Consider the following 22137-nt stretch of genomic DNA (forward strand, 5'->3'; position numbering starts at 1 on the left):
GCAGTACCTCCCCTTGTCTCCACTGGATCCGTCTCTGAAGCTTCTCGCCTACCATGTGGACAAGCCGGTCCCAGAAAACCTCTAGATTGTCCCATCTGTGGCTCCCCAGATATCTGCCGACACCTCCCCAGAGCATCCCACCAAGGAAGTTCCTCAGAAGAGATTGTGCAAGAGAATGCATATCGATTCCCCAGAGGAATCTGTCACCACTGGTACTGATTTAGAGGAAAGGGGTGGTTCCCCAAGATCTCCACTGGATGATGTCTTCTTTGGAGACCACTTAGAAATCCCCTGCGAAAAAGGTGGATGGCCTTCCCAAAACCCCTCCCTGGAGGAATAATTTCTTTTGGAGGCTTTTGGGTCCAGCCCATCTACATCCTGGGCATCTCCCCCTGCAGACCCCATCTTTGAGCTGGTGTCTTCTAGGGCATCGAAGGAACTGGATACAGTAGAGCCCATACCTAAGCATGCAGACAAAATCTTGAGTAATCCACAGGACAAAGTTTTTTAGTCTAAGGGTATTCGTGTAGATGCCTTGGTTGTTGCAGTAGCCACCAAGATGGAGCTGGCCCAAGAGAACTCCTCTGTTCATCCCCCCTAGCAGGGAGTCTAGGGTTTTGGACAGATTTCGTAGAAGAGTGTATGCTTCAGCCACTTTCACTATTTTTCTCACTTTACGAGGCTACATAGAGACTTAGTCAAGGAACTCTCTAGCTCTAACCCAGGGTCCATGTCTGCAGAGGATCAGAAGGTTTTCTCCTCTTGACTGGCCACTCTTCAATCTGTGTTGAATGCGTCCATGAGGTTGATATCCCATGCAACAGAGGCTACTTCAATGGCTGCCAGTTCCAGCATTGCCATAAGGCGTCATGTCTGGATGTGGCTGTGTGACTTTGCAGAACCTTTCAAGGCATCCTTTGTCAGTGCACCTTTTGACAGATCAACCTTGTTTGGGTCCACTTTTTGAGATGCACTCTCCCTCAACAAGAAAGTTGAGAAGACCCTCTCTGCCATTTGCATCTGTTTTTCTACTCCACAAAGGTTCTTCTGCAGGAACCAGCGTGGGAGTAAAAAAAAAAAGATGTGGTTCAAGAAATCTCAGGGTACTTTTTAGGATTCCCAGGGAAAAATTACCCTCAGAGACCCAAAATGGTAGACGTTGGCCACACAGGCGAGGGAGCCACAGAACCAAGGGTCTCAAGAGTCCTTTTCAGACAGACCCTTTCAGCGCTCCTGAACAGTTGCCTGACTGCCTTCCTCTGGAGGCGGTTGGGGCCCACTTTTTCCTGCTCCCTGAAGCGTGGGAAGCCATCACAAATGATTGATGGGTGCCAAGGATTGTATCCAGAGGATACTCCATTCCCTTTTTAGAGACACCAAGACAAAGATCTATCCTCCCCAATGTACCAACCAGTCAGAGGGTGAGTGCAGCCACAGAAATTGGAAAATTGCTGCAAAAGTGAGTCAGTTAGGTCTGTAACTGTTTTTTGTGGAAACAAATACCTCATAGGATTACCATACATTGTGTATACCTTGTGGGTCTCAGGCAGAAACTTTACTTTTACATGATGTACCCTCTCAGCAGGGCAGGCTGAGGGGCTTTCTCAGGTAACTATCTTCCCCTCTCTTCCCAAAGTAGTTAGAGCTTTTGATGAAGTCAAAGCAGGTGTTTACTGGAGGTTCTTTTTGGTACCCCAAAAGACGGGACCTGAAGACCATTCTGGACCTGATGTCTCTGAACAAATCAATAAAGAACACAATGTTCAGGATGATCAGTGTTCAGTCTATCCTATCTCTACTGAGGATGAATGACTGGATGTGCTGAATAGACCTGAAGGATGCTTACCACCACATCAAAATGGACAGGTCCTCCAGAAGGTTTCTTCTTTTCAGGCTGGGAACCAGTCATTTTCAGTTCAGATCACTCCTGTTTGGTCTCACCACAGCCCCCATGGTGTTCACCAAATGATTGGCTGTGATTGCAGGTCATCTCAGGCTGCAGGGATTACAGATATTTTCCTATTTGGATGACTGGCTCTTGATTGCTCCAACCAGGCATTGTCTTATTCAGGCCAGAGATGACCTTTTACAGATGGATCCACACCTTGGCATAACCCTCAGTTAGGAGAAATCCCAGTTGGAGATGGTTCAGGTGCTGCAATTCATAGGAGCATGACTGTACACCACAGTTTCCTGGGATTATCTAACAGTCGATTGAGTACCAAGCCTGCGCCTTCACGTCAAACAAATTCTACCCATACCAACCCCCCTCCCAGCAAGTTCAGTTCTCAGAGCTTTCGGCTCTATGGCAGCCACGATGCCTCTTTTGCCCACAGTGCTTATTCACATGAGAATCTTGCAATGAACATTAGCAATACAGTAGTCCTTGCGCAGAAATCCTCTAAGCCTTCCCGTCAGACTTTCCCAAGTATGCAGAGAATCCCTGCTATGGTGGCTTCACTCGGCAGATGTTACTCGAGGACTGCCCTTCATTCTTCCTTCTCCAAAAGCCACATTGACCATGGATGCCTCCTAGACAGGCTGGGGAGGGGGCACAACCTGGATCGGACGATTCAAGGCACATGGACGTCCCAAGAGACCAATTTGCATATCAGTGTCCTAGAAATGAGAGCAGTTCTTTTGGAATTGTAAAAGCTACACAGCTTTCTTGCTCTAGGGACCATTGCAGAATAGACAGACAATGTGTCAGTCATCTGGTACATCAACAGACAGGGAGGAACCAAGTCTTACATCCTTTGTCGAGAAGGTATGAGTGTATGGCAATGGGTGTTATCTACCATCTGCTTTCTAGTGGCAATGCACATTCCTGGAGAGTCCAATGTTCTAGCAGACAGGCTCAGCCAAGTCTTACTGATGCCTCACGAGTGGTCTCTGAATCAATCCATAGCAGATATGATTTTCTAGAAATGGGGTCAACCCTGCTGCAACCTCTTTGCCTTCCCTCTCAACAACAAATGCAGCAGGTACTTTGCCTTAATCCCTCCTCAGGGACAATCTCTTCTGTCCTCGACAAGTTTGGTTCTCCTATCTTTGGTATCATCTAATTTGCCCTCCGGTGACACTAGATTCAGCTCCGGATCTTTTATCTTGCCCCTTGGGACGCCCTCACCTGGACCTTCAAGCCTTAAAACTAACCTCATGGTTTCTCCAATTCTGGTGATGGCCAGACATTCCAGGCTTTTGTCCCCTCTCCAGAAGATCTTGATTTCTGCCTACAAACTCTCCACCAGGAGGATTTATAAGAGTAAATGGAAAAGGTTTTCCATATGGGCCCAACAGAAATGGATAGACCCCTTTATGGTCCCCGTCTCTATGGGGTTGGATTTTTTTAGCTTCCCTTTTTAACGATGGGAGCTAGTTTTTCTACCATCAAAGTTCAATTAGCTGCGATTTTGAACTTTCATTTAGGAGAGGACTCTTCTTCATTAGCTTCATCGAAACTTTATAAAGCTTTCCTTAGGGGTACCTGTCTACTCCATCCTCCCATTAAGTATCCTACTCCCGCTTGGGATTTGTTATGTTGCAGGCTGTGGTTTGCCCCCCCCCCCCCCTTTGAACCAGCAGCCACAGTAGATTTAAAGTTTCTCTCATGGAAAACTCTTTCTCTGGTGGCCGTTGCTTCAGCAGGAAGAATCTGAGTTCAGGCCCTTTCCTCCAAATTTCCATATTTCATTTTTCACAAAGATAGGGTAACTTTACACAACAACCCATCCTTCTTGCCTAAAGTTGCTACAGAAGCCAATATTAATCACTCCATCAACCTTCCTCTTTCTTCCCAAGCTTCCAGAATAAAGGAGAATGCACTCTTCATTTACATGACCTACATAGACAATTACATTTTTACTTGGACAGAACTAAGAATTTTAGGAAATTGGAACAATTGTTAATATCTTTTTCAGACTGCAAAAGAGATAAAGCAATTACTAAAACCTCTTTGGCACAATGGTTAAAAGACTGTATTTTTTTTGTTTATTCTTCTAAGAACATTCCTTTACCTGGTCAGATTAAGGCTTAATCTACAAGGTCTGTGGCAACTTTTCTATTAATGACATTTGTGCAGTGGCTACATGGTGCAATCCTTATACATTCATTATTTATTATAAATTGGACATCACTTCCAGGAATAGGTCTGCTTTTAGCTCTGCTGTGCTCCAGAATATCCTTCCATGAGGGCCACCTGAGGTTCCTGTAGCTGGGGACTCTGTTCCACAGGTTAATGAACCAATGAAGATGGCAACATCAGATGAAGTTATGATGTTCTTTGTGTTTCACTGTTGCAGTCATCACCTGTGGGTTATCCCTGCTGTGGTAGCCCTCGGCCGGACCAGATACTAAAGTCAGTGTTTTTCTGCATCGGCTGCTGTCACTTCAGGTCATTAGTGCTATAAAGGAAGGCAGCCAATGCCATTACATCAGTCTTTCTTGCCATGGAGCCTGTAGCAGAAGCAGTTCGCAAGTGTGCCGGTTGGTCGCTACCAGAGTTTGAATTACAGCTGAAAACATCTAAAACTATCCCCGTTGGAGATTCCTTTTTTTTGCATTAACCGATGTCCAAAAAAGTTAACAATCGTCTCGCCTGTGGAAAGCAAATACCACACCGAAACTTCCATTCATATTGCATCACTTGTTTACGCCCAGACCACAATGTCCCCCGTTGCAGGTTCTGTGCTCTCTTTAATGTGAGAACCATTCGTCGTCGAGCTCTTTTTATAGCCAGGTATTTTCGTCTTCTGTCTTCGCATTCCGAAATGATGTCCGTCAGCAAACAATCCATAGACATTTCGAAAAAACATAAGGATAAAGATACAGACAGACCACACAAGGCTACGGCTTCCGATGACTCTACCCCTAAGCAGGTCGTCATTTCTCTGGAATTCAGTGAGGTGCCTATGCAGCCCCTGATGCCCGATTCGATCCCTTCGCAGGCCTCTACTGAGACCCTTTCGGAGTCCGGTATGCCGCAGAAATCCTCTTCGTCTTCCGAGCCTTTGATTGTCTCTGCCTTGGTTGGGTCCAGAGCCGTGATGCAGGCACTGGCTTTTGAGAAGGTTTTTTGCACTACCGAATCTAGACAAAAAAAAAACCGGCGTCTTCTCCTTCGACTGCCATTTCTCTCAGACCGATGGATACTCTTAGGCCTAGAGGCAAGGCCGCTCCTAGGAAAGCTACCTCTCGCCACCATTTTATTCCTGCTCCACAACCCCAAGCTCAAATGCTTAAAATGGTGGAGGATCTTATCACCCTTATCAGGGGTAGTCAGGCTGCTCCTTCTAAAAGGAAAAGCAACCCTTCCCCTGAAATACTGACGGAACAGGATTCTGAGGAGTCTGATTATTCAGATTTTGAAGAGGAACAACCTCTTACTGCTTATGAGGATTCAGATGCAGAGTAATCCATTCCTTCTGCCTCCCCACCAGAAGATCTTTCCTTTGGGGAAACCCTTCACACCCTCGGGGAACATTTCCACTGGGAATCCCAGGACTTCCCTCAGTCTAAGAAAAGACTAAGAGAGTTTCTAGACCTGCCCCAGCACAGACCCTTGGCCATCCCTCCAGTCTTAGAGGTGGTTGATGATGTCTTCCATGAATCCAGCTCAACTCCTGACACCCTCCCACCTGCTCCCAGAAAACCTGACCGGTATTAGAGTACCGGATTCTCACAAATACCTGTAGAGAAATCCTGTTGCAGACCTGGAGGTCATTATACAGGGACCAAAAGGAGCTAAGGCTAGTTCTGCAAAAAATCCTACTCCTTCTGACAAGGACTCCAGAGCTCTGGACAGATGGGGTAAAATTGTATACACCTCTGCAACCTTAGCTATCAGAGCACTCAACTGTCAGTTTCACATGTTAAAATATCAACAACACACTTTGGAACTATTAAAACAAAGGATTTCAACCTTTCCTGACTGCCAATTCGAAAGAGCAGATTTACTGCACTCTACTTGTCAAGTGGCTAAACACTCATTACACTGTGGATATGATGCCCTGGAAGCCTCAAGCAGGGCAGCAGTGTCAGGATCTGTCATTTGGAGACGTACATGGTTGAAGGAACAACCTCTCCCTGATCATGTGAAATCTAAATTACTTGATGCACCCTTGGATAAGGACTGTTTGTTTGGAGTAAAAGCAGAAGAGGTGCTTAAAAAGATGGAAGACAAAGCATAATCTATGCAAAGAGTAAAATATTTCTTTTGTGTACTACCTCCGAGGTTCAGCAGGAATTTTTCCTCAAAACACACTGGTCCTTTCCTGCACCTAGCATACAGGGGCAAGGTAAGCGCCGTAGGGCAGACCTCCCAGACTCCTATCCCAGGGATAGCAGAGAACCAAACAGTGGGCCACTTCCACTCCAAAGGCAGGGAGTTCTAAACCATCCCTCTATGGCAAAAACTCTCAGTGACTCCGTCTTTCCCCCTCTGCCCTCTTTTCACTCACCAAAAACTAGGAGGAAGGCTCTCCTTCTGCAACAAAAATTGGCTTTCTATAACAAAGGACCAATAGGTCTTTAAGATCATTTTCCAGGGATGCAAATTCTCCTTCAATGAGCTCCCAATTCCAAGAGGGTACCCAGACTTACCTCCAAATCAATGGGCAGAGGCATTGAAACAAGTCCAAACTGTAATATCCCAAGAGGCAGTAGAACCTGTCCCCTCAGATCAAACAGGCAAAGGCTTTTATTCCAGACTATTCCTTGCTCGCAGAAAAGAGGGCACTTGGCACCCCATCCTGGATTTAGCCATTCTGAGCACCTTCCTGGTGGTCCCCAAATTCAAAACGCTAACCTTGCAGCAGCTGCTGCCTATGCTCAAAAAAAATGCCTGTTTAGTTTCCCCGGATCTAAAAGATGCCTACCTACACATCCCCATAAGGGAATCCTACAGGAGATTCCTTCACTTCAGAGCAGGCTCACAACACTTTCAGTTTTCTGCACTACCCTTTGGCTTATCTACTGCTCCCAGGGTATTTACCAAATGCTTAGCCCCGGCCATAGCCTTTTCCAGACAGAAAAATATACAAAGTTACCTTTCTCTGGACGACTGCCTCATTCATAGGTTGGTACTAGGCTATCGGCCCTAGGGCCTATACAAGCCTAGCCATAACAATTCCCTGGCTGTTTCTTCCCAGAATATTTACTTTCCTGGTCCCCTGTCCAGTAGGGTGACTGACGTGATCCCCGGGGTGAATTTCCTATCTTCCATCCAATCATTAAGGTTCCTTTTGAAGAGGGCCAAAGAGGGGCTCAGCTTGACATGTATGGGCAGTATATTCCAAAGTATGGGGTGTCTCTGGGTCAGGAACCTATCCCTCCAGCATGTTTTGTTCATTGTGATGACCAGGTTTAGATCCCTGGAGCTTGTGGCTCTGAAGGATTGGGGTTTCTTTAAGTGTAGCATGTCCAACAGCACTGGGTTTGACATGGCCTTGTATGTTAAGCAGAGATCGCCTGTGAATAGGCAATATGCGACAGAGTATAGCTGGGGTTTTTTTTTAAACTGTCAGCACAGGGCTTCTGCTTTAGGCCTGTGATTCTTTTAGTGAGGTATTTCTGTGGCCTTTCCAGTTGTTGCTGATGTCTTGTGAGGTACATACCAAATGGGGTATTGTACTCTATAATGGGTCTAATGAGGGATGAGTACAGTGGGACGATGACCTCCTTTTTTCTGGATGAAAAGCCCTTAGCGATGAGGTGTGCCACATAGAAGGATTTCCTGACTGTTGTGGCTATGTGGTTATCAAAGGTGAGACCACTGTCCACCTGTGTCCCTAAGTCCCTTATCACAGTTTTGGTGTTTAGTGTACTGCCACTTATGTGGTAATTCATGGGAACATGGTTTTTCCCAAAGGGGATAACTATACATTTCTTGGCATTGAGCTTGAGCCCATTGCTCTGGCACCAAGCATCTGTATCTGTAAGGCCCTTTTGTAGAATATCCACATCATTTGGGGATACAATAATGGCTCCCAGTTTGCAGTCATCTGCGAACTTTGTTAGCCAGAGTCCCTTAGTGCTGGCGTGAAGTAGATGCCAAACAAGAGCTGTCCCAGGACTGAACCCTGAGGTACTCCGGTTGTCATTTGTCTGGAGATGGATTTTGAGTCGGCTACTTTTACAGTGTGGTTTCTGTCAGTAAGCCAGTTGGCAACCCATCGAGTGACATAGGGATTAATGCCCAGCTTAGTAGGTTTATCTGTGATTCCAGAGTGGGGGATGGTGTCGAAGGCCTTGGCAAGGTGCAGATAGGCTGTGTGGACCACATTACCCTCGTCCGCAGCTCTGGAGACTGATTTGAAGAAGTCAATCAGGTTCAGGAGACAAGATCGGCCCTTTACAAAACCAAACTGGGTGGGGTCCAGTGTTTGAAGGTTGCCAATGTCTTTGTTTATGAGTTCCATGATAATGCATTGGACGATAGTTCCTGGGATCCAAGGTGGATCCCCCCTTGTGGAGTGGGATAACTGTAGCTGTGCGCCACTCATTGGGCACGAAGCCTGAGGTGAGGCTATGATTAAACATGACACTTAGGTGAGGTGCCAGTTAATTTTGTAGTTCATGTAGTACACAGCCCGGGATGTCGTCTGGTCCCATGGATGCTGTATTCTTAGCTTTGGAGAGTGTGTTTTTTAACTGTGTGGCCGTGATTACCGGAATTTGGCAATCTTTTGGTATTGAGATGGGCCCTTTAGGGGGTGAGAGGGGGGTGAAGTTGTCACTGAATCAATCTACCAGGATATTGGCAATATCCTTGGGATCAGTATATTTAATGCCATTCTGTTGTAGCTCAGAGCAGATCTGAGCATTGCCATTTAGATTCTTGACATAACTATAGAATGCCTTGTGGTTGTCCTTGGAATCTTTGGCAATTTTATTTTCATAACTAGCTTTGGAGGATTTTATGAGGATCTCAGCTTCTTACTGAGGCTGGTAAGGGAGTTTTTTTGCATCCTGGGATTTTCCTCTTTTCTGCAACAGTTTCTTCCTTCTGTTGTATAGTTTGTTTATGGCAGGGGCCACCAGATTGGGTTCCTTTTTTGGAGGAGACTGTCTTGGTTCTATTTGGAATGGTATGATTCATGCACGAGTGAATGTGCTCGTACAGTGCCTTAGTGTAGGATTCAGAAGTCAAACTTTCAGTTCCCGTCTGCATGAGTGTCATGAAATTTGTCACTTCTGACTTGAGTAGCATGAAGTTGGCTTTGGAGAAGTTTTTTTATGGAGGTTTCCCTACTGGGGAGTGGGGGTGGGATGTGGACATCAAGGGTGGTTAGCTTGTGGTTAGCTTATGATCAGACCTGACCAATGAGGGGGTGACCACTAGTGTGGAGCATTGATCTCCCATGTTGGTAATGACCAGGTCTAGGATATTTGAGCCCCTGGTGGGACTATGAATATGGATCCAGGGCATTGGAATTTATGAATTCCAAGAACCATTGGGCAAAGGTGTTGGTACCAGAGTAGTTTTCCCAATTAATGGCAGGGTAGTTGAAATCATCCAGTATTAGGTGTTTGGTTGTATCTTAATATTTTCCAGTATGTTTAGAAAGGTGTAGTGAGAGTCTTGGGGAATAGTGGGGAATCTGTAGCAAGCTGCAATTTGGATTGCAGTGTTACTTAGTGTTAGTTTTACCTATAGAATTTCAGATGCATTGTGTTGGGCAACTAGCCTGGAGGTGTGAATATCCTTGGTGAATATGGACACTCCTTTGTCTGTAGTGCTTCAGTCCTGGTTTGGTGGCCGAAAAGTGTGGTAAGATTTGTTGCCTGGTATTGTAGGGGTGCTCTCTGGAGCCTTGACCGAGGTCTCAGTTACTGTACAGATATCAATGTTCTCCATTTTTAGGAGTGCCTCGAGCGAGTGCATTTTGAGGCTTATTCAGGTAGATTGCAAAGAAAAGCTCCTCAAGGACCTCCTCTTTGTCAAGACCCTCCTAAACTCCTTAGGGTACACCGTCAACAAGAAGAAATCAAAGCAAACACCCTCCAGGAAGATCATTTACTTTGGAGCACTGCTGGACACAGCATCCCAAATGGCCTTCCTATCCCCAGAAAAGCAGAGCTTCCTGCCTCTCTAGTTTACCCAGCTGGCTTCCAGAAGCCACCTCACTGTGAGGAAGTTCCTGCAAGCCTTGGGGTACATTGCATCTTGCATCCTTGTAATTCCTCTGGTCAGGCTTCAAATGAGAAAACTTCAGTAGTACCTAAAGAACCTTTGGTGTCAGCACTCTCAACTTCTAGAGACATCTCTACTTCTTTTCCCCTGTATAAGGTGCAAGTTTCTCTGGTGGGTAGGGGCCTGTGCCCAGAACAAGGGTCTTTCCTTCACCCTCCGCCCAACCTGGCAGACCATTACCTCCGACATTGCTTGGGGCACTCGCCTAGAAGGCAGGTGCACCCTTGGTCTTTGGGAAGTCCATCACCTCCCTTTACACATCAACCAGAAGGAAATGATGGCAGTACAAAAGGCTCAGACATCCTTCAAACCCCATCTGAAGCCAGGGGTTCTCCTTATCAAAACAGACATCATCACAGTAATGTGGTACATCAACAAACAGGGAGGGCCCCAATCTTACCCTCTGTGCAGGCTAGCCATGAACCTCTGGCTGACAGCCACTTCCATGGGACTACACCTGATAGCTCAGTACCCACTAGGGATCAACAACACCCTGGCAGACTACTTAAGGTGAAACTTACTGGACCCCCACAAAAGGCAGCTCCGCAGAGAAATCTTTTTAGAAATCACTCCGGCGTCGGGTACTCCGGAGGTTGATCTCTTTGCTTCGCATCTCAACCATCAGCTGAAAAAATTCTGTGCCAGGGAGTATCACCACCTAGCGTGGAAGGTGGATGCCTTGACCTTCCCATGGAACACCCTCTTTGTGTATGCATTCCCTCCTCTGTCTCTTATTCCCAAGATACTGATCAAAATAAGGGAGGAGAGACCTAGGGCCATCCTCATTGCTTCATATTGGCCCAGACAACATTGGTATCCCTTACTGCGCAGCCTGATCTTACAGCCTTCCAGGCAGCTTCCCCTGATCTCAGACCTCTTAACTCAGGTTGGGAGGGTGCTGCACCCATCCTTGCAGACTTTCAAACTATCAGCATGGCTAATCCTCTTAAGGGCAAACAAGGGGTCCCTGTTAAGCAAACCGGTCCTAGACATTATTACAGAGGCCAGAAGGCCCAGCACCAGAAATTCTTATGCAGGAAAATGGAAACGATTCTGCTGCTGGAGCCAGTCCAGAGGGGGCAATACCTTACTACCTTCCCATCCCTCTTATCCTGGACTACCTAGCAGAGCTACTTAATAGTGGTCTCTCCTTTTCCTCTATTAAAATCCATGCCTCAGCCATTTCAGCACATTTTGATACAGAACAGCTCCTGTTCTCCCGTCCTTTGATTAAACAATTTCTCAGAGGGGCTTCTCATATCAGACCTCCCAGGAGGCCTCCCACTCTAGCCTGGGACCTGAATTATGTTTTGGAAAAACTAACTTTACCACCCTTCGAACCTGGTGCTTCACCAGAACTAAGATACCTTTCCTGGAAGACTGCTTTTCTCTTAGCTATCACCTCAGCCAGAAGGGTTTCAGAACTTCAGGCACTGATGGCCTTTGAGCTCTTCATCATCTTCCATGCAGACAGGGTCTGCTTGAGGACTAATCCCTCCTTTATGCCAAAGGTGGTATCTAATGTAACTATCAACCAGGCCATTCATCTACACACCTCCTTTCATAACCCTCAAAACAAAGGGGAAAATATTCTGCACTCACTAGACATGCACAGACAGCTCAGATACTATCTGGACCATACTAAACCCTTCAGGAAAACAGGCTAACTACTTGTCAGCTTTGCCCCAGGGCCAGAGGGGAAGCCCATTTCCAGACATGGATATCACAGTGTATCCATTTCTGCTACAGTTTACATGGGAACCCCTCCCCAAGTCTATTTGAACCCATTCCACTAGGGCAGCCTCCACTTACACAGTATTCCTCAGAGGCGTACCCACCAGGGACTTCCTGGAAGCTGCCACCTGAACGTCTGTCCATACCTTTATCAAGCATTACTACCTACCTCTATTTTCTAAGGCTAGGGCAGGGTTTTCCTTTGCAGTTCTGCAGGGCATGCTGACCCATTCCTCGTTCTCTTACCAATCCTTCCACCCCTCTCCTCAGCTTTGGGAATCTTCCCACAGGTGATGACTGCAACACTGAAACATAAAGAACATGGTACAGTTGTGTGCACTTACCATAAAAGTAGAATTTCAAGTGTATTCATTGTTGCAGTCCTGATTTCCCACCCTTCTTTCCACTTATATCTTCTTTCTTTAGGGAGACATAAGTTTCTAACGATGGCTTTTATCCACCAGGACCACCTTACCATATTTACTTGGGCCTCTGACTGGTTAGGGCAAGAAAAAGTGATGTAATGGCGTCGGCTGCCTTCCTTTATAGCACTGACGACCTGACATCAGGCAGCAAGCAACAGCAGCTGCTGCAGAAAAACATTGACTCTGGTTTTCGGGATGGCCGAGGGCTACCACAGCAGGGATAACCCACAGGTGATGACTGCAACAGTGAATACACTCAGCCATCTACATTTATGGTAAATGTACACAACTGTACTTTCTTACCATAGCGTTTTATCTGTGTTGTCTATCTTAATTCTTAATTAACCTTCCCCCAGTCCCATTTTTTGAATGACCTGATGGGATGGGTATGGTTATGGAACCTCTATTCCTGTTTGAGCTCCTGTTGTTCTTTCTTGTTCTACCATTTGATAGTTTATTTATTGAGGACAAAGGTGTACATATAGTGTTAGCAAACTCGATCTGAAGTATTTTGGAGAAAAGAGGTATTATGGGTAGGGAAGAGGAGCTTGAGCTATGAATCTCAAGCTAGTGAAGCTGCCAAGTTGGTTCCAAGGAATAGAGACCCACAGGTTAATGAAGATAGCCAACACAGATGGAACATTATGGTAAGACCATAACTTCTTTTCACAAAGTGTCTAGTGCCAGTTATAGCTGATTGCAGGCTACAGGCTATCCACATGTTTCCATACTTAAATGACTTGCTTATTTTCCAGAGTCTTTTTCAAAGTGTCAGTGATTGTCTCTTGGGTGAGAGATTTCTTATACAACTGAGATTTCTAGAAAATGTTCAAAGCTGTTTTTTTACTCCTTCACACAAGATTGTGTTCTGTGGTGTCATCTAGACACCTCAGTTATAAGATTTTCTTCCAAAGGAAGAAACAGATCTATATCTAAATCTATTCCTAAGGTTTTCCACTCAGACTTTGGTCACTGCGAGGGAATACCTTAGGATTTTGGGTCTCATGGAATTTGATTTTCATGATACCCTGATAAAACTCCACATCAGAAAGATACAATGGTATCTGAAGTCTCTTTGGTCCCAGCACCAACATCCTTTGTCTTTTCAAATCACAGTACTGGGATTTGTGAGAAGAGAAATTCCTTGGAGGAAACAGCACATTTCTTTAAATCCAGGTCTCCCCTTCTCCTACCCTGCTCCAAAGCAGTCAGTCACCACAGACATCTTCTTTGCTTGTGGAGCAGAGTCAAGAGGTATAAAGGTGCAAGGTGTGTGGGGCACCTAGGACAGATGCAAGCATGTACATATAAAAGGGATACTTTCTCTAATCTAGGCACTTGACTCTCTGAATCATCTTTGATCCATGGGACCTCTTCAAGTTGCTACAGACAATACCACAGTAGTGTGGTACATCAACAAGCAAGCAAGGGGGAATTGGGTTTTACAACCCCCCCCCCCCTTGCAGACTAGCCATGTTAGCTTGGGATATAGTTTTACAGCATGGTCTCACTCTACAGGCACACTACAGTCCGTCAGAGCAAAACTGTTTGGCAGACAAGCTGATCAGGGCAAGAGCAAACCCTCACAAATGGAAACTTGATTGGGAGTCTTCAAGATTTGATCCACCTGTGGGAGTTCCTCAAGTAGACCTGTTTGTCTTCTCTCTGAACTATCAGTTGGGAAGATTCTTGTCCATGACTTAATGTGAGAAGGTCTGGAAGACACATGCCTTTTCTTTTCCTTGGACAGGAATGTCCCTGTATGCTTTTCCATCCTTTCCACTTGTATCCAGGGTACTTCTGAAGATTCGGAAGGAATCTTTCAAGGTCATTGTGGTGACTCCCTACTGGCCCAGGCAGGAGCGATTCTTGCCTTTGTAGGCAGTTACGACAAGCTTCCTTACAGAATGGGTCTACTCACACATTGTCAGTGGTGGTAGATTTATCCCAACCCCAACCAACTTTAACTGACTGCATAATAGGGTCTTAATTCCCTTTAGGCACCATTTTACTGAGGATGTGCAGCAGGTACAAATGGAGGCAAAAAAGCCTTTTACTAGAAAATCATATATACCGGTAAACAGAAAAGGTTTTCTAGTTACCAGCAACATAACCAGTGCCCATTCAGGGCTAATTGTCCTCTGTTTTTTATAATATTTGTTTGAGTTATTATCGTATCGCCTTTCTTACTTCTCCTTCAAGGTTCGTTTATTGGCCATTTCAGCATGTCTGCCATGGATTTTCCTCTTCAATGCATTCTTATGTCAAAATGTTTTTTAAAGGGGTTTTGCGTAAGAGGCCTTCAAGAAAGCTGGTAGTCCCTCCTTGGGATCTTAGTTTTGTACTGAAGAAGTTAACACTAGCCATTTGAACCAGTTTATCTGGATGAGTTTTGGTTCTAAACATGGAAAACAGTTTTACTTTTTGCTGTGACTTCTATAAGAAGATTATGAGTTGCAAGCTTTTATGGTGAGTCAGCGCTGCCTCATCTTCCATAGAGACTGGGTTTCTTTGAGAACTAATCCTTTCTATTCCTAAAGTGGTAACTGAGTTTACTTTAAGCCAAACTGTCCATCTCCCCGTTTTCTTTTCTGAACCTAAAAATGAGGGAGAAAGGATACTCCATAACTTGGATATCCACAGACTACTCAGGTACTATCTTGACGGAAATAAATTTTTCATATCAGCTGCACATTTCTTGTGAGGGTAAGAAGAGACAACCTGTGTCAAAACAGCTAATTTCCAAGTGGTTGTCTAAGGCTGTCGACTTTTTATTATATTCACCAGAAAGAAAACATTCCAGGCATGGTCAAGGATCACTCTGCCAGGGCCTTGGCTTCATCTATGGCTTTCTGGAAAGAGCTTGATTCTAGATGTGTTGGTCCTCTGTAGATATGTTAACAAGTCCTTTAAGCTTGATTCCTTTTCTAGGTCTAGATTAGGCTTTGCTAGCACTATTCTCCAGGGGCACCTGGATTCTTCTCTTTCCACCTCCCCATATGTGGTAAGCTAGGGTAATCTACCCGTATAGCTAAGGCTACTGCAGCAGTGATCAGCTTGGGGAACATAGTCCATTTGTTGAGTAGACTTAACATAACATTAGATGTTTGAATGATCATTGCTGCAGTAGTAGCTCTTTCCCATTGTTTTTGGTGTGTTTATGCCAGGATGTGGAGATTTACCTTTTATCATTCCTAGAATTGTTCTTTCTGGGCTCTGCCTCCCTCTCTGTGTTGGCATCAAAGCTGTGAAGGTCTTGGCACTCAAACCTGTCTTAGTCAGCTTAGCTTGAGCTGACTGACTATTTGTGTGTGTGGAAGGTGTCCTGAAGCTTTGGAAGCTGGCCAGCTGTTATATCCCTGGCTGGATTTAACTTGTAAAGCTAAGGCTACTGCAGCAGAGATCATCCAAACATCTACTGCTATGGGTGCGTTTGCTTACACAACTGAACTTTCCTCTCTGTAATTTAGAGATGAACTTCAGTGCTTCTAGGGCACCCAGCTGGTGGGAAACTGCATATTTTTCTCAATTTTTACTTTTAAACTATAGAAGGATTGTGCACATGTGTGATATTGACATATTCCTACCAGTTTTCTGAAAAGTTTTTCTTGAGAGTTTTTTTAGGGTGGTAAGGGAAAGGTTTTGAGTTGAGAGATGAGCCTCATTACTGCATCCATTCATCTGCAGTGTATATGCCTACAGATTAACCTTTAGTACTTTCACATTCAGTTTATTTATATTTGTACTAAAAAGCAAATAATGCCACTTCAGTAATGCCTGAATGAGGAAAAAGTAATACATTGGATTTTTATTTCCTTGCATATACAAGCCTGTCTTAAGATTAACTATAAAAATATGTTTTTATTTACTGTCTCTAACTTTATTTACTTTTTATTACTAGAGCTTTGAAGAAGACTATGAAGTTCAGTATGAGGATCAGTGTAGATATGACCAAGCAAGTCAACAAACAGGTTTTCAAGATGATGTTAAACAGTATCTTAATGTTTGGAATAAAGACCATAATGAAGAGAAGCACCAGTATAAAGGCAAAGGATATTCCTACCAAAGTGCAGAGAATAATGAGGCTCTTGAAGACTCTGAGTTTCACAACAGAGATAAATTCAGTTCAGAAGCTCATTTTCAGCTTTCTAGTGCACATCTTCCAACTGATGTATCACAGATCAACAGAGATCCTTTACGGGTATGTTTTAAGTTTATTTGCTTTATGTGTTGCCTCTTTACTTCACAGTTTGAAAAAATAGAATGTTTAGCCTGTGTTTTTAGCTGCCAGTTTGGGCAGCAGGGTAGCAATGAAAACAGTTTGATGTTGCAGTGGTGGTGCTGCGGTAGCGTTGTCGCCTCACAGTAAGATGTTGTCCTGTTCGATTCTCAGCTAAAGCGTCTTCTGTGTGGAGACATGCGTGAATGGGTGTACCTTCGTTGAAGGTTGTGTGTCAGGCCTGGCAAGTCGGTACGTAAAAATCTACTGCCAATCATTAGCAGACTGGAGGTCCGCTGTGGCAACCCCTAACCGGGAAAAGCCGAAAGATACAACAACAACATGTATGCGGGAAGCATTGCCTTTATAATTAAGCAGACTATCTTTGGTGGGTATAATTTTTTTCTCTCTGACTAGTATTGCAGAAAACAATATTAGTACTCCACAATGTGTATTAGGCTTTCTGTTGACAGTTTAGTAGCAGCACTCCCTGGTACACAATGGGCATTTACTTAATTGCTAATATGCCTCATTGAATCTTCAGGGTATTATTTGTTCCAAAAGTTGTTATTCTAAACCAGTTAATATGGCTAAATATGAGGTATGTATTGCTCGACTGCTGCAATTCCGTTTTAGCTGTTGATTACGTGGGACCAAAAACAATGTTCTTCTTCTTCTTTTGGCTTTTCCCAGTTAAGAGTTCACCACAGCGGAAGAATGGTCCGCAGAATGATTGGCAGTGGAGTTTTACAGTGTTGAGTTGCCAGCCCGGTGCCCAACCTTCCACAGAGGGCACACATTCACACCTAGGGCCAATTTAGAGTGCCTAATCCACTTGCAGCATGTCTTTGGGATGTGAGAGAAAACCGGAGGAAACCCACGCGACCGCAGGTAGGACATGCAGACTCCGCACCGATGGCACCTCCGACGCGAATCAAACCGGAGAACCTCTTGCTATGAGGCGGCAACACTAACTGCTGCACCACCGCTTACACTATTAAATTTGTGCACTGGACTTTTGATACCAGTTCTACTTTATTTTATACGAGAACAAGAAATGATGATGGTTTCCTGGTGATTTAAAGTGCATGGCTTTCCCAGGCTTGCCATTTTTAAGGGGAAGTTATTATTTGTGTAATTTGCACTGTAGGGCTTGCTAGAGATGTTCAGTCATAGGAGCCTTTTTACCTCTCATGCCATTTATTGGTGCATGACCTGACTGAGATCCAAACAGGTTTTTATCCCTGATGTCTGGATGGGGTACCAAAGCTTAACCTTTTCAGGATCGTACATCCAACGTATGACCACATCTTGCAAGTGTATAGGGATATATAGGTGAACATATGAGTGTAGATCCTCACTGCCTCTCCACCACCTTCAATTCAGGTCTCATCTATCAGACTGATTTTTGCATGGTTGTTGGTTTAGTAGCTACTAAAAAAAATAGATACATTTCCTGTTGATGTTTCCATTACTTAAATTGTTTTGTTGCATCTGTGTTAGGTTTCAGCTAGGTGGGATAAGTGTGAGTGCAGTAGGCAAATTTCTTACAAAGGCCTCCATACTCTGTCTATTCTGCCTTGGCACAGAACACAGCCACAAGGCCTGCCAATCCTTTGTGCCCAAGATTTTGTGATCCCTTTTTGTCTCCACTCAACACCTTAGATCTGTCATCTTCAGCTTTTGGCTCACTTCAGGATGACAGATTCAAAGTAAACTTTATTGTCATTTAAGACCACACACGTGTAGACGTAAATGAAAATTACAAGTATCAGCTCACCATGAGAGTACAGAAGAAGCGTAGATACAACAAATACAACAATAAGACATGTCAAGTAAAGGAAGTGGAGACTAATGACTGTGCCCCAAGAACATAAGGAAAAAATCCACCCCCCCCCCCATGTAGTCATGTAAATACTGCACAGCTGCAGCATGACATGTAAGATTGGTTATTGCACGTAAAATAAAATTGTCACTCTTTTTATAAAGCAAGTAACAGGATTCAGTCTCTCTGGACATATTTCTCACAGAAAAAGGCCTAGACCTGACGTTCAGCTTTCCCAGTCTGATTCTGACGCACCCGCTGAAGTTACAGAACCTGATGTGTATCTGACTCTACCTCTGATTCCTTCTAGAGCGACACTACCAGAGGCCGGTATAGTGTCACTGGGTCATATGACTGAAGAGACTGCTACTGAGAAGAGAGAATTGTGACTCATCATTTTGGAGGTACCAGAAGCCATCCCATAGACTTTAGTTGGGGGTAGAGATTCCTGGAAAATTAATTCAGATATGTCAGGGGTCTGAGCTGCCCTACTCTGTTCAAGCGGATGTTACAGCACCTCCCCCTTGAGCAAAGGAGTGGATAGACTTTTCTCAAGGTCTGCTCAAAGCCATTATGATCTTAAATCCACCTTCTTTGTCTGCTTTCCCTCCACCCCCCCTACCCTTCAGAAAATTACTGTTGATTCATCTTCCCAGGAAGATGTCTCTGACTCTGAGCATTCTCTGACTTACTCATGTCAAATCCACTCCCCTGGTTATGTCCTTTTAGATAATGATGAAGGCTTCATCTGTCCTGACTCCCCTGTGGAATAGGCTTCTTTTGGGGAGACTATTTTAAACACGATGAAACATTTTCAGTGGGAATCTAGACTAATTTCAGCAGTAGAGGTAACCAAAACTTGCTACAACCTCTTGTAAGTGGGTATTCTTGTCCCTTCACCTGTCCTTTCAGTTCTGAAGGCCTTTTTGAATTTTTTTGCAGTCTGCCTCTGCAGCTCCTGATTCACAGCCCCCTGCTCCCAAAAGGCCAGACAGGTTCTACAGAATTCCAGATGAACTTAAATTCCTGTACAAGAACCTTGTGGTTGACCAATCTGCAGTGTCTCTTTTCTCTGACTAATGTCTTTCGGCTTTTCCCAGTTAGGGGTTGCCACAGTGGAACTCCGGTCCGCTAATGATTGGCAGTGGATTTTTACAGTGCCAAGGTGCCAGCCCGCCACCCAACCTTTAAAGTCACCACATGGTCTTTTGTATACACTTTCATAAACACTACAGAATTTGCCTTTTCGTGATCCAGAGCTGCCTTCGGTAGGTCAGTTCTCTCTGGACTCTTTGACAGTTATTCTCTCCATTAACCATCCTCCCTTCTCTTTCTTTGAGCTATGGGAATCCCCTATCTGTTCGGACTACTGCAGCAGTGATCAGGACATAGAGCAGTTATGTACGAACTTGCTGTAAAGTAGATGTCCTACTTATCACTGAAGTATTCCTTCCCCATCCTTCTTCCTTTTGGATACCATCTTTTTCTTTCTTACTGTCCTATCTGTAGAACTGTAGGGCCGAGGGGACCTCTCTCGCACTCTTCTTTGCCCCTCCTAGCTGACTAGTCTCGGTCTCAGGTCTTTGGTCTGTTGGCTTGGAGATGGTCTGAGGGTCTATGCTTGTACATCCCCCTATATACCCCTATGCTTGCGAGCTGACGTGATGCATCGGACGTATGATCCAGGGAAGGTTTAAACTTTGGTACCCTGACTTGGATGTAAGCGGTGAAAACCCATCCGATACTTGTGTATATGTTGTAGTTTGTACTCAAATTTTGCCCTTATTTGAGAGTGCATTTGGTAGTTGATCTGTTGTAGAGCGTTTGATTGTACCCTGAGGGGTTCATTGCCTCCACAGGCAATATGGCAGTTTCAACAACTTATCCTTACTACTTTCATTCCACTTTTAGTTTAAAAACAAAAATGTTTATTTTTCATGTTTCCTGAAGTTATTAAAAACTGTTAGCTGCATTTCTAGTTTCATTAGTCACAGCTGTATATTCGTTTGGTTTGTGAAATGAATTCAAAGGAATCCTATCTGCTCCCTTCCTCGTGGGCCCATATTCCCCCACCCTACCAAACTGCATCAGGCCACTGGGTGTATTCTCTAGTAGGATGATATTTACATTATTTGTCCATTGATAGTGTGGTTTCCTGGCATTCTCTTCTGCCAGATAGTGATTTGTTTGTGTACCCTAATTCTTCTGTTTTTGTTTTTTTTTTTTTATTATTGTTACTATGTACTACTACTGTTCTTTGTATACCTTATATTCTGCTGGGTTGCTGGTTTCTTCTGTTATTTTGTTAATTTTTTCTCATCGCCTTGTAACCTTCTGTTAGTATTCCTGTAATGCAGGCACTTATTTTTTTATTGACCATTTGTTTGCTTACTTCATTGACTTGATTTGCTATTTGTTAATCAGGATAGTGGGCTGATTCTAGTAGGCCCACTGTGGCCACAACTCAGGGGTCACAGAATACAGTAATGGTGAACACATTAACCATTTTAGTAGGAAGAAGCTATGCATAAAACAGAATTTGTAATGTAGAAAGGCATTTAAACACGTTTGTGACAGGTGTGCAGGGAGTTAAATAGTTAAGAAAAAAATGGGAAAACCAGTGTCAAAACATTACTGTGCTGTTAGGAATGTTTTACCTTATTATAGTTCTATTACAAAAAGACTTTTATAGTATGCCTCTGCCTACCCTGTATTCTTGGCTAAGCTAGCCCTTAGAGTATATGTCTCCTCACTGTCTGAGGAAAGCTGTCCTTTTTTTTATATTGGCCAAGTCTCCCAGGAAGACAGCTGTGTCCAGCCAACTATATCAATCCTGACTACCCTCTGCTTTGCCCTTAGGGTGGGGGGTGGTGTCAGCTCATAGTTTACTCTGGTTTGGAGACTCATCATAGGGGACCAGTAGTTTCTGAACATAGTCATCTTAGGCTACGTCTTAACATTCATAGGCCAGCTATTTTCTGCAGAACTTCTGTCAGAGACTCAAAGCCTTCTGTCAAAAGGGGTCCTAAAAACTTGTCTTTATTTAGGTCATGGGATTTACTTCGGTCTGTTCTTGGTCATGAATGGATTTCCCATTCTGGACTTTGGTATCTTTATCTTCATAATCCATTTGGTTTCAGATATTGAACCTTTAAAATCTCATGCCCCTGATGGTATAGAATACCTAGATGATGCTGCTGCCATTTCGCAATCATAGCCTAGCATTCACAGATGATGTCCATCTGGTTCATTCTGAATAGGCATCATTTTCAGTGTGGTGTTGTCTTTATGTTCATTGCTTATTGCTGTTGAATTGTGTAGCACCACTTTATATTCTACTTCTGTGTTATGACTTGCTGCCTCAGAGACCTACACTGAAGTATGATAGTACAGCTTTATGAGCACATTTTCCACAATAATTCATCTTTGAGGATGAGTTCTCAAAAGCAGTAGGGATATTTGCCCAAAATCCCCTTGTTGCTCATGCCTGTTCATATATTCTTTTTCCATCTGTTCATACTTTGTCTGTATTTATTTTTTTAGTGCATTATTTGTGCAGTGTAAGCTCAGTGACCTTAAAGGTTTCTTGCTTAGGAGAACAGATTTTTAGAGAAAGGTAACACTATTTCTCGAACCAGCAATGAACTAAAACTTAAAGTCCGCAATCACCAAATGCCACTCCACTAAGCCACAAGTTGTTGCTTACAATGCAAATACAAAGGGGCAGACCCAGTTCTAAAAT

General features: G+C 44.1%; 1 protein-coding gene across 2 annotated transcripts in view; it reads left to right on the forward strand.

Moving 5' to 3' along the window:
* CEP152 (centrosomal protein 152) overlaps positions 1-22137 on the forward strand; it is a 2961597-nt gene that overhangs the window by 748514 nt on the left and 2190946 nt on the right. For both annotated transcript variants that reach the window (XM_044077591.1, XM_044077592.1), the window contains exon 5: positions 16253-16552. In XM_044077591.1, coding sequence (XP_043933526.1) covers positions 16253-16552 — 300 coding nt within the window. The remainder of the gene's footprint in view (positions 1-16252; positions 16553-22137) is intronic.

Source organism: Protopterus annectens, chromosome 7.part0, assembly GCF_019279795.1.
Source record: "Protopterus annectens isolate FY-2018-M chromosome 7.part0, PAN1.0, whole genome shotgun sequence".
In the NCBI taxonomy this organism is placed as follows: Eukaryota; Metazoa; Chordata; order Ceratodontiformes; family Protopteridae; genus Protopterus; species Protopterus annectens.